This window comes from Raphanus sativus, chromosome 8, assembly GCF_000801105.2.
Source record: "Raphanus sativus cultivar WK10039 chromosome 8, ASM80110v3, whole genome shotgun sequence".
Taxonomy (NCBI): domain Eukaryota; kingdom Viridiplantae; phylum Streptophyta; class Magnoliopsida; order Brassicales; family Brassicaceae; genus Raphanus; species Raphanus sativus.
Window position 1 is genome coordinate 8,506,976 of NC_079518.1, and position 16,569 is coordinate 8,523,544.

At 32.7% G+C, this 16,569-nt stretch overlaps 2 protein-coding genes and 1 long non-coding RNA gene across 3 annotated transcripts in view; 1 reads left to right on the top strand and 2 right to left on the bottom strand.

Annotated features, from left to right (window-relative positions):
• Positions 1 to 7,627: 7,627 nt before the first annotated feature.
• Positions 7,628 to 8,718, bottom strand: LOC108834974 (dehydration-responsive element-binding protein 1B-like). Its single transcript, XM_018608288.2, has one exon. It carries the CDS (start codon positions 8,584 to 8,586, stop codon positions 7,807 to 7,809), a length of 780 nt encoding a protein of 259 aa, XP_018463790.1. The 5' UTR covers positions 8,587 to 8,718; the 3' UTR covers positions 7,628 to 7,806.
• A 1,472-nt stretch (positions 8,719 to 10,190) lies between these two features.
• On the bottom strand, positions 10,191 to 11,405 carry LOC108859798 (uncharacterized). The gene is made up of 2 exons (XR_001950537.2): positions 10,697 to 11,405; positions 10,191 to 10,560 (listed from the first exon to the last, which is right to left on the bottom strand). It is a non-coding gene; the product is annotated as an uncharacterized LOC108859798 (long non-coding RNA).
• A 3,020-nt stretch (positions 11,406 to 14,425) lies between these two features.
• The window catches only part of LOC130498958 (serine/arginine-rich splicing factor RS40), a 2,275-nt gene continuing 131 nt past the window's right edge, over positions 14,426 to 16,569 (top strand). Inside the window, exons 1-5 of the mRNA XM_056992821.1 lie at positions 14,426 to 14,553; positions 15,115 to 15,225; positions 15,952 to 16,064; positions 16,136 to 16,380; positions 16,474 to 16,566. Of these exons, the coding sequence (XP_056848801.1) occupies positions 15,120 to 15,225; positions 15,952 to 16,064; positions 16,136 to 16,380; positions 16,474 to 16,566 (557 nt within the window). The 5' untranslated portion in view covers positions 14,426 to 14,553; positions 15,115 to 15,119. The remainder of the gene's footprint in view (positions 14,554 to 15,114; positions 15,226 to 15,951; positions 16,065 to 16,135; positions 16,381 to 16,473; positions 16,567 to 16,569) is intronic.

The following is a 16,569-nucleotide window of genomic DNA, read 5'->3' on the forward strand; positions in this document are numbered from 1 at the left end:
TACCAACATACTTTGGAGTACAGTGTCTCCGCTGAGCGATTCGGTCTCCAATTGAGCATAAATGTTTTCCACATACTTTGTTACCCAAAACGTGTTTGCCCATGTTTCACACTCGCTCTGATCTTCCATCCACAACCGCTAACCCGACATATTGCCACAAGGAGAGTTTTTTGTTGATTTGTATATTCTGAAAGAAAACCTACCCCTCACTGCTGTCAACCGCAGCTCTGAAAGCAGTGCATCCTTGCTAACAAAACTCTGGTTGACATAGATGCTGGTACAATCCGATTTTCCTCCTTCAATAGCATTTGTCTTAGCATATGTCTTTCAATTTTCTTCAAAACAAATATTATCATCATCTTCCTCGTCCTCATCTAGAACCTTTCCATAAAGACTGTAATCCCCACCATTCTGATCCGTTTCACCAACAATAGTGTTATCAGCATCCTCCTCCCCATTTTCCTCCTCCCCATTTTCCTCCTCCCCATCTTGATTTTCATCTTCAACAGACTCATTATCACCAACATCTTCAAAACATTCATCAGCCTCATCATTATCACCAACATCTTCTTCCCATTCACCAGCTTCATCATTATCACCAACATCTTCTTCCCATTCACCAGCTTCATCATTATCACCAGCTTCTTCTCTTTTCTCTGAAACCGTTTCCACCTTGCTGCGGCTTGATACACAAAGACATACTCTATGCGTTTTGAGTATCTCGAGCAAGTTTCGAACTTGTCTATCACTTGTAACATGAATGGGAGGACTGCTTGGAGTCATCATCATTTCTGCTGGTAATGAGTAGCTAATCTCCACAGTCACTGATCTCAATGTCCAGGTTATAATCTTCTTGAGCCATTGCAAACAGTTCAGCATGTGTTGAATCTTCATTCAATAAAAACAATCTTGCTCCTTTGAGATCATCAACCACAAAATCCCAACGGAAATCTCTCACAACCATTCTCCATACACTGCATTAACTAAAAATCATCAAAAATCAAATAAAAATATAAAATAAAATCTGCAAATATTCAAAATAAAACACATTAGTAACATAGAGAAAATGAAGAAGTTCAACAAACATTATCGCAGACGACTTAGATTTAAGTCGTCCAGAAGACTTAAAGGTAAGTCGTCTAAAGAGGTCACTTTTTGCATTGAAAATTAAAAAGGACGACTTAATTCTAAGTCGTCCGGATTTGTTTGTAAAAAAAAAATTTCAGACGACTTATATATAAGTCGTCTACGAAAAACGGCTAGTTTTGCATTTGACCGAATCGTGTCAGATCTTTGACTATTTTCTGGACGACTTATAAATCAGTCGTCTCTGGAAAGTAAAAATTTCAATATTTTATTCAAACTAGACGACTTACACGTAAGTCGTCCCAGGTTAGTTTTGTAATTGAAAAATAAAACTTGAAATTTAACTTTCTCCAGACGACTTAACTAAAAGTCGTCCAGCTAGACGACTTAATTTTAAGGTCGTCCGGATAAGCAAGGTTTGGACGACTTAATTGGGAAAATTCTGGACGACTTTGCTTTCCCCGGACGACTTTAAATTAAGTCTTCTGACGGGACGACTTTATATTATGTCGTCTGGTAAAAATTAAATTATGAAGTTTTATTTTCAACTACAAAACTAACCTAAGACGACTTACACGTAAGTCGTCTAGTTTAATAAAATATTGAAATTTTAACTTTCCCGAGAGACGACTGAATTATAAGTCGTCCAGAAATAGTCAAAGATCTGACACGATTCGGTCAAATGCAAAACTAGCCTGTTTCTCGTAGACGACTTATATATAAGTCGTCTGGACTGTTTTTTTTCACCAAACAAAGCTGGACGACTTAGTTTTAAGTCGTCCGTTTGACCAGAAGACTCATCAGTAAGTCTTCTACATACAGATGACTTACTTGTAAGTCTTCTACGCGAACAGATTTTGAAAAAAATTCAAATTCGTACCTTCAACTAGGTGAGATGACTTTGTTTGCACACAGGGTCTTCTCCAACCACCCAGAACTCAAACGAAAGCAACCGTAAGTCAAAACGAAAGAAATATGGCTCCAAACAATTTTTGAATCAAAGCTTCAGTTTTTTTGGATGAATATGGAGAGAAAGTGAAAGAAATGTTGTTTTTTAGTTCATAACAATTGAAACAGAGAGAGTGTAAAGAGATTTACGTGCATTAAAGGGCATTAAAAGCTCCAAACAGTTCGTACAAGGTTGTTCCCACTATTCATGGCAGTGGCAATATTGTAAATACTTGAAGAAAATGAGGTTGAGACAGTAAAGAAGCCATTTTCGAAAAAAAAAAAAAAAAAGGGTTAATGGCATTTTCGTAGATAAAATGCAGATGTGGGTTAAAACTCAAAAAAAAAATGAGTCAAAAGAAAAGGTTAGTTTTCTGTTTGAATTCAAGTTTTGAGTCACTTTTGCAATAAGCCATCTAAGTTATTGTACCATAAAGCAATAATATGCTATAATGTTGCCAGTTGGTGGACTTGGGGCACAACGGAAAGAAAGGCAGGGTTCTGAGACATAAAACGATTCGTCCAACTCAGGACAAGGCAAGTTGTCCAGAAGGTGACTAGCGAAAAAGACATTCAACATGGTGAGATAGCATTGAGGGCTGCAGCCCAAAAGACGACTGGTGTTAGTTTGAAGTCAAAGTAACTGCTTCTAAGTGGTAGAACCCCTGCATCTAGGATAAATGGTCTTTTGTTGTCTTTTTACAATATACAATAAAAACAACAAATTATCTATTCTTTTGGTACTTGCTTAATGATATTGACTATAAAAAAAATCTATAAGTTACAATTCAATATGTATGCATTTTGACGTCAAACTAAAATATGACATTCCGTTGTGTTTGTCACTTTTTTTCCAACCTATATCTCTATTTTCTCTTAAATAGAAAATTATATTATAGAGATTATATATTATGTTCAATGTATGTCTGTATTATAACGGTTTTCTATTTTTAATAAAAATATAGAGACAGAAATAGTCTTCATCTATATTTTCCTTTAAAAAATAAATATACCAATACTATTAAAAGGAAAAGTCCTTAAAAATCTACATATACAAGTTGTTTGGATCAATTTTTATTATTTTTGGTCTTCTTCTGTGTACTATAACAAAACGTGACAAAATATTTCACTCTATATATATGTATCCGATTTTTGCTCTAACTATCAAGATAAAATTCTCAAATCTAAGAGAGAGAGTTACGTAAAATTTTACATATAAAATTTCAAATAATTTAATTCATAAATTATATAATTTAAACAAATTTTTGCTTTGATATAGAACAATTTTATAACATAATAATTTTCAAAATTTTCAAAATACTAATTTATATGAAAATTTATTTATGATAAAAATCTGCGCTTTCGAATCGCGGATCAAAATCTAGTATTAGAGTAAAACCCACATTTACATTTAAAATAAAAGATAGATGTGGTTGTAAACGAACTTATCCCCATTCGAATATTTCTTAAAGTGTTAAGTTGGTGTAATCTACTATATTAATTTAGAGTCCTATTTGAAAATTACCATAGCATGTTTTTTTTTGGGCCTATTGAAAATATTGTGACTAATTAGCTAACATCTATTATTTCTACGTATCATTAAAATATCTAATATATATACTTTAATATTCGGACAAGACTTGGGTTCACCCCCTATAGTGAACCTTCAAATTCACCACCTCCCTAATAACCAATTAAAGTGCCAACTAGACTAATGATAAAATAATTAAAAAAATAAATAATATCATATTTAGTAATGATAATGTCAATATTTAATCCCTAAATTCAAACTATATACCCTAAATCCAAATTCTAAACCCTAAATTTTAAATTATAAACCCAAACTCTATACCCTAAACCCAAACTCTATACCCTAAACCTAAATCTTAAATCCTAAACCCAAACCATAAACCATTAACCAAGAAATCTAAACTTTAAACCCAAAATTATACCCTAAACTCAAACCATAGACCCTAAACCCAAATCCTATACTCTAAAACCAATCCATAAACCCTAAACCCAAACCGTAGATCCTAAACCCAAACCCTAGACAGTAACCCAAACCATGAACTCTAAATCCAAAATTTAATTCTTAACCTTAAATTTCAAAAGAACAACATCAATATTAATCCAAATATTTAGGGTATAGGGTTTGGATTTTGTATTTACGTTTTGGGTTTAGAGTCTAGGATTTGGGTTTAAGGTATAAGTTTGGGTTTAGAGTTCAGGTTTTTGGGTTTATGATTTATGGTTTGGGTTTAGGGTATAGAATTTGGGTTTAGGGTATAGAGTTTGGGTTTATAATTTAGAATTTAGGGTTTAAAATTTGGATTTAGGGTATAGAGTTTGAGTTTATGGATTAGATAGTGATATTAGCATTATTAAAATTGACACTATTTATTTTTTTTAATTATTTTGATTTTTGAAAAAATTATTTAATATTTTTAATCATTAATCTAGTTGACACTTTGATTGGTTATTAGAGAGGTGGTGAATTTGAAGGTTCACCATAGGGGGTGAACCTAAGTCTTGTCCTTAATATTCAACTAGATTTACGAGACTCTACGACACCATGCAAACAAATTAAACAAATAGATATTTCCAACTTGGGTTTACAACTCGAAGGTGAAGAGAATCTCAATCTGCGATCACCAAAAGATGGGCAACTAGAGAATGGGGGTTTTACATGATACTGACAAGTGATTGATCATGTTCATGTGTGTTGCTGTTACAGACATCATTAAGATATTAGTTTATCTGTTTCAAACTTTTCAACTTATTTTAATCCTTCCATGTATATTGACGATAGACTACAATAGCGATCAGAAATTCAGTAGTGTATAGCCCTTTATTTTCATGTCTGCAGGTGTGCTTTGTTCTAGCGTGGTTGATCGGTGATACCTGCATCAGTTTACAGCCATGTTACACGATCTGTATTTTTTTTCAAAAAGAACACTCCAACAGATAAACATAAATAACTTTTTCAAATAATATTATGTTTTATCAAAAAAATAATAATATTATGTTATAGTTCAAAATAACATACATATATTTTATAATACATTTGTTGATGTATGTTATTATAGGTCTAAAATAGAACTAAATTGTTTTAAATGATAAAATCTAAATAATTTGTATTGATTATGAAAATCTGAACAATAGTGCCGATTTGTTGTTACCAAATCAAGTGATATTATCAAACAAAAAACTACTAATTAACTGAATATACAAAGAATCTAAACAATTACCAATAATAACAAAGAATCTAAACAATATACCAATTTGTTGTTGCCAAATCTAAGCATTATTTTATTATCTATATTATTAAAAGAAAATCATTCCGAAAAAATCTATGTAAATAAAATTGTTAGACCCTTTCATTATCATTATTTAGTACATCCTATTATATACTAACCTCTATTATAGCAACCAAAAATATATTAATATAATTAATATATTATCACAATAAGTCTATACAGCTTCATTTACTTATAGTATATATCATTTAAGAATTGAACGCGGTGAAGAATTTTCTTGCACACTCTTACATATAGTAAACAATTTATTCTATTAAAACAAGAATATTATTTATTGATAAATCTTATGTCCAACTATATATTTTATTTATTTAAGGGATTGTTCTATCATATTAAATTAAGATTAAATATAAATATGACTACAAAAAGCTCAAATATAAAAAACTAAAATTTTCAAAAAATATTAAAACGAAAAAATATATCCGTCTTTTAAGGACGGGTTAGAATCTAGTATACTTTATAAATTGTAGTATTAATAGTATTAGACCTATTGTACCGAATTACAAATGAAGCTAGTTTGTTTTAAGCCAGGGATTAGACCGATACATTGGCAGGTTAAGCGTCACACTCAAATATTGATTATGTCAGTAAAATATCTCTTTTTTGGTTGGTCAAATATTTATAAAATATCTCAAATCTCAATATTATCTAAGAAAAAACTTGTGGCTCTTGCTATAAAAAAACTTGTGGTTAACTCTAATCACGTGGGCGTAGGTACGTCTTTAACAAAATAAAAACAACAATAGTATTTTCCTACCGTATATTCGTTTACAAAAAATGACGTCTCTCTCGTCGCCACTCACTTTCAACTCTCTCACGATACTAAGATTTGATTTAGGTATAGACGTCTTCGGAGAAAAAACAAGACCACAAACATAAAGAGCAAAAACTAGTGGTGACGGAAAATATGAAACAAGCAAATGATTTTCTTAACAAGAAAGTAAGGCTAGAAGGTGACGTGATAGTGAGCCCCGTAGGGCACAAGTGCAAGGAAAGGGAAGCTCGTGGGGACAGTGCTTCTACTGTTAAGCCACGCTTTAAGATATTTTGACAGGCCCATGAGCTCTCTTATGGGACCCATCTTTCTGTTTTGGAGTACCGATTTGGTCTCTATTAAATTCGCGGTTAGCTGAAAGCGGTTCCTTCGGTTACATTTTCCAGTTTCGGAAGCCTCTTTTGACAAATGTTTCTTTCAGGGCAGTCGCCTGTCACTCGGCCGAGAGTATTTAAATAAAGGTCCGAGTATCATCTTTACACTTTTTGAAGATATTCTTTAAAGCTACAAGTTTGAAAAGAGAAAGAAAACAATATATAAGTATTATAATCTATATAGTTACTTTATCTTCATTAAAAGTATCAATTATAGTACATGCATATTCCTTTTCCAGTTTCTTTCAATCTCATAACTCAAACATTTAAACATTTATAAAGCTTACAAATACTTGGCAAGATGGAGGCGATCTGAGATGGAAGAGTTATTTTGGAAAACTTTGTGTATGAGAGAATGGAAGATAATCTTGATACATTTTGAGAGAAACTGCTCGGTTCTAGTGGATATAACTATGAATCCGATGGAGTGGTCACATTCGCAACGGAAATAGAAGTGTTCCATAGATTAGAAGAAGACTTCAAAGATGTAAACCTGATTCATATTTCTTGGAATATATGAATGGACGAGCGGATGCATTAGCGAGAGAATTAAAAACTAGAAACTATATTTTTTTTCATATAGATCAGACACGGATAGAAAGAAACGGAAAATTGGCTGATGTGACCAACACTTTATCTAATTTAAATGGACAGCAGACAAAAAAAAGATGGAACCGACTCTTTCTAAAAAAAAAGAAAACGATAGAACCGGTTTTTTTAGAACGTGTTAATATCAACTCTTGACCGTAATATTATACATCATACAGTATTAAATTATAAATAGTATAAATCAAATATATAAAATATAAATAAACAACTAAATAAACATCGTAATAATTATTTTCACTCTACTAAACAAAATAGCCGCAAACTCTAATTATAACGATGTCAAACACTTGTGATAACACCAATATGATCCACTAAATACCCCATAACTTTTTCAAATTAATAATTCTTGGATTTCAAAATCTTTTACAAATTAAATCTAAACAGCAAAATATTTGACATTTTTATACAAAATTACTTCAGATTTTACATTGAATCCATTTTGATTTGCGTTTTCATTAATAATATTCTTTCTCTTTTCTCTTCTGTTTTGTATTTAGACTAAAATTTATTTGTTGCATACAAGGAAACCTGAGGTGATTATGCTGCACGCAAAAAATAATCAGCATTTTGACAACACCATGGCGAAACATTTACACTCGTTCCCCACACTAAAAAAGATCCCCATAAAAAATAAAGGTAGAATCCCAAGTTCTATAAAATATTATCGCACAATAAATAATTAAAAAAAATACGAGTATTAATAACTCCAGAGGTTCATGTCAACCTCTTCGAACTCATCATTATGTCCCCATTGTACGGACGGCGGCGGCAAAAGCATCCCTGCCGCCATATCAGCCAACAAGGTCGGCATCTCGAACGCCCACTCCTCGTCCATGTAAAATCCTTTGCTCTGTTCCTCCGTATTAACAGCAGCCTCCACCGTCGACTCCTTCGACATGTTAAACCCTTCTCTTTGTTCCTCAGTAAAAACAGCCTCCACCATTGTCTCCTCCATGTCCACGCCATGATCCGTCGTTGTGTCATTCACCTCAGCCTGAGAAGCCACCGCCGTCGCCCCCTCCATGTTTAGGCCATTTTCGATCGTCGCATCACTCTTCTCAGCCTCAAAAGCCAGTGCGGCTTCAGCAGCAGCCTTCTGGATATCCTTGTGGCAGGTTGTCTCCGGGATGCGGAGCCGCCAAACCGAGTCCGCATAATTGAGGCATGCGCCTCTTCCACGGAGGGCTAGGGCAGCGACGTCGTGAGCACGAGCTGCCATTTCAGCTGTTTTGAAAGTTCCAAGCCAAATCCTAGATTTCTTGTTTGGTTCCCTCACTTCACACACCCACTTACCTGACTTTCTCAGACGAACTCCTCGGTAAATGGGGTGACGTGTCTCCTGAAACTTCTTCCTACCTGCTGGCTTCTTCGGACAGCTTGCCGCCAACCTGGGACAATAATCAACTCCTACTACCGTAGTAACCGGAGACTCGTTCTCGGAGCCAAGCATTTCAGTGGAAGCAGGGAATGTGTTCATTGTTGAAAACTCTTTTGAGAAAAACTGGATAAGGCTGAGTACAGTACGTAACTAACTAACAAGATCTTTGTTCTGTCTGGCTTTGATAAAATATCTATTTTATCTCTCTCTTTATGTTCCTTTTCAGTTGGATTTTAAAAGTTTGTGGTTTGAGAAAAGTGGAAATGAGAGTTGGTGTTTATATTGGCCCGAAATATTTGGAATTGTGTGGGGTATGATTAGAGAAGAACACGGTGTTTTTGGCTGTAAGAGTGACATGTGGACAGGAAACAGCTAAGTGATCCCACGGTTTTGTGTGAATGCGTTGTTTTGATTCAATCATACGACGCCACGTGACATCTTGACTTTTATGTGTATGGCTTTTAACTCTTCACTCGTTATACCTTTATGGGAGTTTTTAACTTTCACTGTGGGAGTGTGTGGATGTGTTTGTTTTGTGTAGGACAACTGTGTATTTATCTATTAACTTCCATGAATAAACAAAATGTAATTATTGATCAACCATCTAGAATCAGAAAGATCTAGAAGATCTGCTCTCTATTTAATTTGAGTTGTTATCATATATATAAAAGCATTCTTTGTGAAATGTTATATAACGAACACTTTTAATATGCGATACACTTTCCAAAGTGTACGAGAACGTTTATTTCATATTGGCACGTCCTGAACCTACCGTTTTTGTCGTCGCCACAGAACCAGCCATTAGAAGTGTAAGAATTCAACTATAAACTTTTTTAAAAGCCACCATATGAACTACTAGCAGACAATCAAACATTGTGGTTAAGGGTTTGAATCGATTTGAGAGTATGTCAGTCTGGAATTTGAATCGTCGGTAAGTGTTGTGTGATTGTAATGAGAATGGATATTAGAGTTTTAACTCAGTTGCTGTCAAGGCTACAGGTTTTTTACCAGAGAGAGGCGATGGAGAGGCAAGCCGTCGTTATATGGTTTTTAGTGTAGAGATTATATAAAAAGCTTGTAGTAATCATATCGATATCACCAGACACCACCACCAAGTTTTAAAAAATCTATGGGCAGCTTCACGATGATAGTCGAACGATTGGATATAACGTGGATGTTGTAAACAGTTGTAAGAGACAAATGAAGCATTGACCAAAAAAAAAAAGACAAATGAAGCCAAATAATTTCTTCCAAGTCTCACTACAAAAAAACTGTTGTTTAGCATCATTTATTTTATATTTTTGCATTATTTATAAATGATGTAAATAAAGTTTGTATCACTTAACTAAATGACTCTGAAAGTGGTGATGCAAATAATTTGTATCAGTTTATTAATAATTGATGCAAAAATAATAAATATTTGTATCATTTACTATAAATGATGTCAAAATGTATCAATTACACAGAAATGATATTAACATTTACATCAATTTATTTAAATGATGTTAGTAGTTGTATCGGTTGAAATAACTGATTTCAATTATTTATATCATTTATTAATAACTGAAACAAATTAATATCATTTTAAAAAGTGATTTTAATAATTATCTAATTTTAAATAACAATTTAAAATATTCTTATGAAATTTAAATAATTTAATTAGATTTTCGTATCAAATAAATTTATTTATGAAAATAAATTAAACAAAATATTTTTCCATTTATAATTTGTTTGTACACACAGGTATGAGAAAGGAAAAAATAAAATAAAAGCTTTACAAAAAAAATCTCAGAAAAAATGAACAAAGAGAAGCTAAGTGAATTCCCCACATGAGTTCTTCAATCGACATTTTGTCATCTTCATCTCTTTTTCATCTTCGATCTCCATTAGTAGCATATAATCGTTTGAGTGATGTTAATAAGATTGGAGAATCCGTCATCACTAGACTAGAACTAGTTTCCTCTTTCAATGATTCATGCCTTTGGTACTCAATGACAAATTATGTAATCATACGATCAAGTCTCTTGCTCCGGAGATATAAAATAAGATTGATAATCATCTCTTTAGTAAAATCTGAAACAATTACAAGGCAAGAAAAAATGAGTACAGCAAAGAAAGATCGTTAAGTCATAAACATAAGGCTGTAAATCATAACTTCATTTAGAAAGAAAAAAAAACAGAAGAATGGGAAAGAAAAAATAAATAATACCTTCTCAGATTTCCAACCAAATTCGTGGTCATCATCATATAAGAAAATAATGGTTCACTTCACGACTGGCTTCTATCTCTTGGCTCGTATAAAAGAAACAGATAGAACAATTAAACTGTTAAGAAAGTTCAAGCATTAGAGAAGAGAGGAACTGCTAAATAGGATCTAGGTTTTGATTAAAAAGAATATGCTTTTTTTAGATGAAACAGTTAAAACAAAATCCAATTAAATTGCAGCCATAAGAGAAAAATATTAAACCCACTAGATCTCAACTGCATCACGTTTTTTTATTATCTAGGTTCTTTATTTTTTTTTTGAAAAGAGCTTTTATTATCAAGGTTTTTTCAAGTTTTGTATCAGAAAAAGGTTTTAAGTGATGCAAATTTAAATAAAATAACATCATTTTAATTAAACTGATGTCAAAAGAAAATGCAGTGAGAATTTTTTTTGTTAGCGTCAGTTTCTTATTGATGTAAATATTATATCAATTTACTAAGTGATGTTAACAAAAAAATCATTACATCAATTATTTAATTGATATAAATAAATATAATCGTATCGTTTAGGTTCAAGTGATACAAAAATCATATCACTTTGTTTAACTGATGCCAAATCAATTAATATAACATCATTTAATTTAACTGATGTTAGATTATTTATATTAGTATCATTTGTAAATAAGTAATTTAAAATAAAATCACTTAGTTTTGTGATTCAATTTAAGTGATTTAACTCAACTCTTTTTTTGTAGTGTCTGGAGAGCCGAAAGACAAAAGTCTCTCTTCCTACACTTCATGGTTTGGGTTTGGGTTGTACAATGAGTTAAGGGATAGAACTGAAAGGAATTGACCCGCCTTCAAAGCTTTAACCATATTTCTATACATACTTCCCAAACAAGAAAAACATATGGCATGGGCTAAAATCCATCAGAAACAGATTTAGGCATGCACCAAAGTTTCTATACACCATACGAGACAACATTTGTATTTACACCAAAGTTTGATTCAGTAAAGTGTATTTTTCTTTTCTGTTTTCCTTCTTCTTCATGTTCCGCTTTGGGTTAAAGAACAAATGGTTATCTGGTGTCGCTTATCCCCCAGACAGATGTTTCTTAAAGTACTAAGTTGGTGTAATATACGAACATAAATAGCAGTATTAGACATTTGTACATAGGGCGGAGCAAAATATCTGTAAATTTTTATTTGATCTGTTATCCGTTTCGGTTCGAACCAAATTTTTTTAATATCTGTAACTTTACGAAGCAAAATAAATAATAATATACAATATCCGTAAGAAACAAAATAAATCACAAATGCTAATACTTTTAAAATGAATATATGATCCGGTATATACATATATATACATATATTTAAATATTATATTTTGTATAAGTTTTACATTATTTGTATTTATTAAATTCATTAAGTTATTTATTTGAATTTTTAAAAGTAAATACTATTTTATTTTATTTTCTAATGATTTATTAATTTTTACGGATTAAATCAGATATGTGATTAAAAATCTAAAAATTTCAAATATCCGGATGGCTACCGATCAAATCGAATCGGATAATTGATTATTCAAATGAAACATATCGGATTACAAATATTTTGGAAAAAAACCTCAGATATCCGATTAGTATCCATCCCTAATATTAAAAAATGAAGGTAGTTTCGTATGAAGCCATGGATGAGTAGACCAATACATTATCAAGTTATACGTCACTCTCAAAACTCGATTATATTAATAAAACAATATTTTCTTTTTAGTCAAATACTGTATCTATTAAAATATCTCAAATCTATCTATGAAAAACTTGTGGTTTAAATCCAATCACGTGGGTGTAAGTAGGCCTTTAGAATCAGGTGATCAATCAACTTACAAAAACAATAATGGTATCTCAAAAGTAGAGTATCTTTTCTAACATATATTCGCTTACAAAAAGAACGTCACTCATGTGTTACAACAACGTCAATCTCGTCGCCACTCACTCTCAACTCTCACACGTTATTGAGTATAGACTATAGAGAAACCATTTCTCAAAAACAAAAACTATTGAGTATAGAGACACCTTCGGAGAAAAAAGCAAGACGACAAACATAAAGGGCCAAAAAGTAGTGGTGGTGAAAAAATGTCACAAGAAAATGTTTTCCTTAAGAAGAAAGTAAAGGCTTGGGGGTGACGTGACAGTGGGGCTACGTAGGGCATGGGGAAGGTAGGCTCGTAGGGACACTGTATTCCGCTGTTAAGCCACGGTTTGGATATTTTGACGGCCCCATGAGGTCTCTTGTGGAACCCATCTTTCTGTTTTTGGAACATCGTTTTGGTTTTCTGTTAATTTCGCGTTTTGATTAAAGCGGTTGCTTCGGTTACATATTCCATTTTCGGAAACCTCTTTGATAAATAATTATACGGCCACACTCGCCTCGTCACTCATCCGATCAAGAGTCCATTTAAATAAAGGTCCGAGGATCATCTTTACACTTTTCGAAGAGATTCTTCAAAGTTACAAGTTTGAAAATAAAGTAGTATGCAAGTACTATAATCTATATAGTTACTTATTTAGAGTAAATGTAATGATATTTTCAGATTCTTTTTCAGTTTCTTTCATACTTGCAATACAAAAGGAATTCAAATAAAACACACTTACAAATGTCTTTTTTTATGGAGCTGAATTTTATTTTAGTTTTATAATGTTTTAGTATCAACTCTAAACCTTAATACATCATATTATATTTGCAAGATGCAATCCCCACTTATCTCTTCACAAATTTACATTAGCCCACTAAACAAACGAAGTAAGTTTAGACAAAATTAAATAGTATCACTTATTTGTCTATAAATATAAAATCTCCTGAGAGAAATTTCTATTCACTTTTCCTTTTCTTTATAGTACAAGAGCGAGAAACAAAAAGAAGTTACATTAGATAACATGATACCAATCTTTAAATAAAAAAATCTGCACTTGCCTAGTTTATGGAATATTCTTTTATATTATTAAATAAATTGGAATTGTGTCGATTTAATCATAAACAAAATCTTGATTTAAGCGGGTATTTGTTTTCAGTTTATATACATAGATATTTATTTTATATCATTGATTATATATATTTTTAATGTTAATCATATATTTAAATTTATATAAATATTTCAAATACAATAATTTCATAATTTACATCTATCTTTATTAAAATAGAAGTACTTTCTAGTTTTGTTTGGCAACATGAATTATAGAGTTAAAAAAATTAAAATGTAGTTTGAACACAAAGATAACATCTTGGGCTTGTGTTTTTTTTTTAAAACTGTTACTATAGAATTTGACCACATTATTTAATTTGTTATTAAGATCCATTTTGATAACTAGATTATTTATTAGACCATTGTAATTATTGGTTGTTTATTATAGTTACTGATATTTATAGTTTATACATAATACGTAGATAAATATATATTTCTCTCAAACAAGTTTTTTGTCTATTAATACGATAGATATATCATTATTAAGTTAAAAATTATATTTTTCTATATTATGATCACAATATCAAACAAACAATGCAAAATATATATATACTAAGGTATTAGTATTATATACTAAAGTTAGTTTAATAGTTTTGGAGAAAAGAAAGTTTCAATTTGTTTCAACATGTTAGATAGAAAAATGTCTGCTGTTATTGGGCTTTTAACGGAATTTAATAGATTGGCCCAGTACAGTACAGCCAAGAGCTAAAAGTTACATCTCTTATCTAAACTGTTTCACTTTCAACGCCTCACGAGACAAAGAAATATCATCTCAGAGCTTCTTCTAGGGCTTCGACGCGACAACGGCTGCCAACTACTTCAGTTTCATAACTGAACAGGTAAAATTAATTGAGATCATCTCTAGTTTGTAGGATTCTCAGAGATCTTGAATCTGATCTGTTTGCTCTTTCAGTTTCTTGCTGGTGAGAAGTAGAACAAATTGAGTAAATTGATCTCTTTTTTTTTTGGTTTGATGAATCACTTCAAGGGCCTCTCAGTTTTTTTTTATGTTTTTAAGTATTAAAGATTCATGCTTTACTTTCTTGTTATCTGTTTGCAATCCATCTGTGAGTTATTTCAGATCTGAGGTTTCTCACCAGAGCTACTAAAGATTAGATTATGTTTTGTCTGTGGTCCTTTTGATTCCCAATATTTCTTGTCGTTAGTTGTCTGAACTTGAGCTGGAATACTGTACTTTTTTAAGCCTTTGATGCAAATTCATCTTACTAGTTTTCTTCTGTGGTTCATTGTAGTGTTTAAACAAATGTATACGTGAGTGAACAAAGAAGTCAATAAGATCATATCTACTTAGTTGTGTCAAGTGCTCGTTTTGATGCTTAAGTGTTGTTGTGAGGAAGCCTTATGAATCTTTGTTTTTTTTTTGTCATGGTGGACTGCAGGAATCATGAAGCCAGTCTTCTGTGGGAACTTTGAGTATGATGCGCGTGAGGGCGATCTCGAAAGGCTATTCAGGAAGTACGGAAGGGTCGAGAGGGTGGATATGAAAGCTGGTAAGCCTTTTTTTTTTTTTCTTTCTTTCTTTCTTTCTACCTTTTGTGTAAGTTTATCTTTGTGGTCGACCTCGACGAACAAGCAGTATCTTAAACCACCACTAAGTGCCATGTGTGTGAAAGCAAAACTTCAAATTCTTGTCGTGAAATCCACTTCTATGTTGAAGGCTCTGGAAGATTCAATTTCCGTCATATCTCAATCAAACAGAGACCACAACGACATGGTTATGTGAAGGAAGCGCGCCGGAAGTTTGCAAAAATACTTCAGAATAATAGTGTAAAACCGCTATTCTCAGCGTTTTCTTTGGCGCAGGATGTTTCATACTCCCACCAGCCCATGGATGGACCTTAAGGAAAATCCATCTCACACTTTCTATCCGCAATGACACTGCCATCTTAACTACATCTCATTCTTCAATCACATTCCACTATTGGACACATTTCATTCACATCCCCAGTCTGTCTTCCACATTTTCACTTCTTCCTTGACATATTAATTCCATAATGCCAAGGTCTGTAACTGCTTCACTGGTCATTTAGTTTGCTGAGTTTTTTTCAAAACTCTCTGGATGTTCAAATTATCTGATCTACTCAGTAGTAAAAGCTATTTGATTGCCACTGACCGCTGAGAAGAAAGGAGGAACAGTCTTCCTGTTCGCTGGAGGTTCTTAATTTGCTCTCTATTCTTGTTCTGAGATCTATACTTTGGCATTTTTTTTTCTTCAGGGTTTGCTTTCGTGTACATGGAAGATGAGAGGGATGCTGAGGATGCTATCCGAGCCCTTGACCGCATTGAATTTGGGCGCAAGGGACGCAGACTCCGTGTTGAGTGGACAAAGGTTAGTTTCGTTAATCTCTTTTCAAACTTAGTTAAATGATGTTTAACATACTTAAATGGTTCTGTGTTTAGGGTGAGCGTGGAGGCGATAGAAGATCTGGTGGTGGTGGTGGTTCAAGGAGATCCTCATCCTTGAGGCCTTCCAAGACTCTGTTTGTGATCAACTTTGATGCGGACAATACTCGGACCCGGGATCTAGAGAGACACTTTGAACCGTATGGCAAAATTGTAAACGTTAGGATCAGGAGGAACTTTGCATTTGTCCAGTACGAGGAGCAAGAGGATGCCACTCGAGCTCTTGAGGCTACAAACAACAGGTAGGTTTTGTTCCTGTCCTGTTCATTAACCAAATGTTTTCATTATTTAAAGAACACTGCTTACTAACTTCTGTGTGTTTTTTTTCCATCCAGTAAGCTGATGGATAAGGTGATCTCGGTGGAGTATGCAATGAAAGATGATGATGCAAGAGGGAACGGACACAGTCCCGAAAGACGCCGTGATAGGTC

Bases quoted from the DNA above. Each gene is read 5' to 3' on its own strand.
- LOC108834974 (XM_018608288.2), bottom strand. From the start codon at position 8,586: ATGAACACATTCCCTGCTTCCACTGAAATGCTTGGCTCCGAGAACGAG.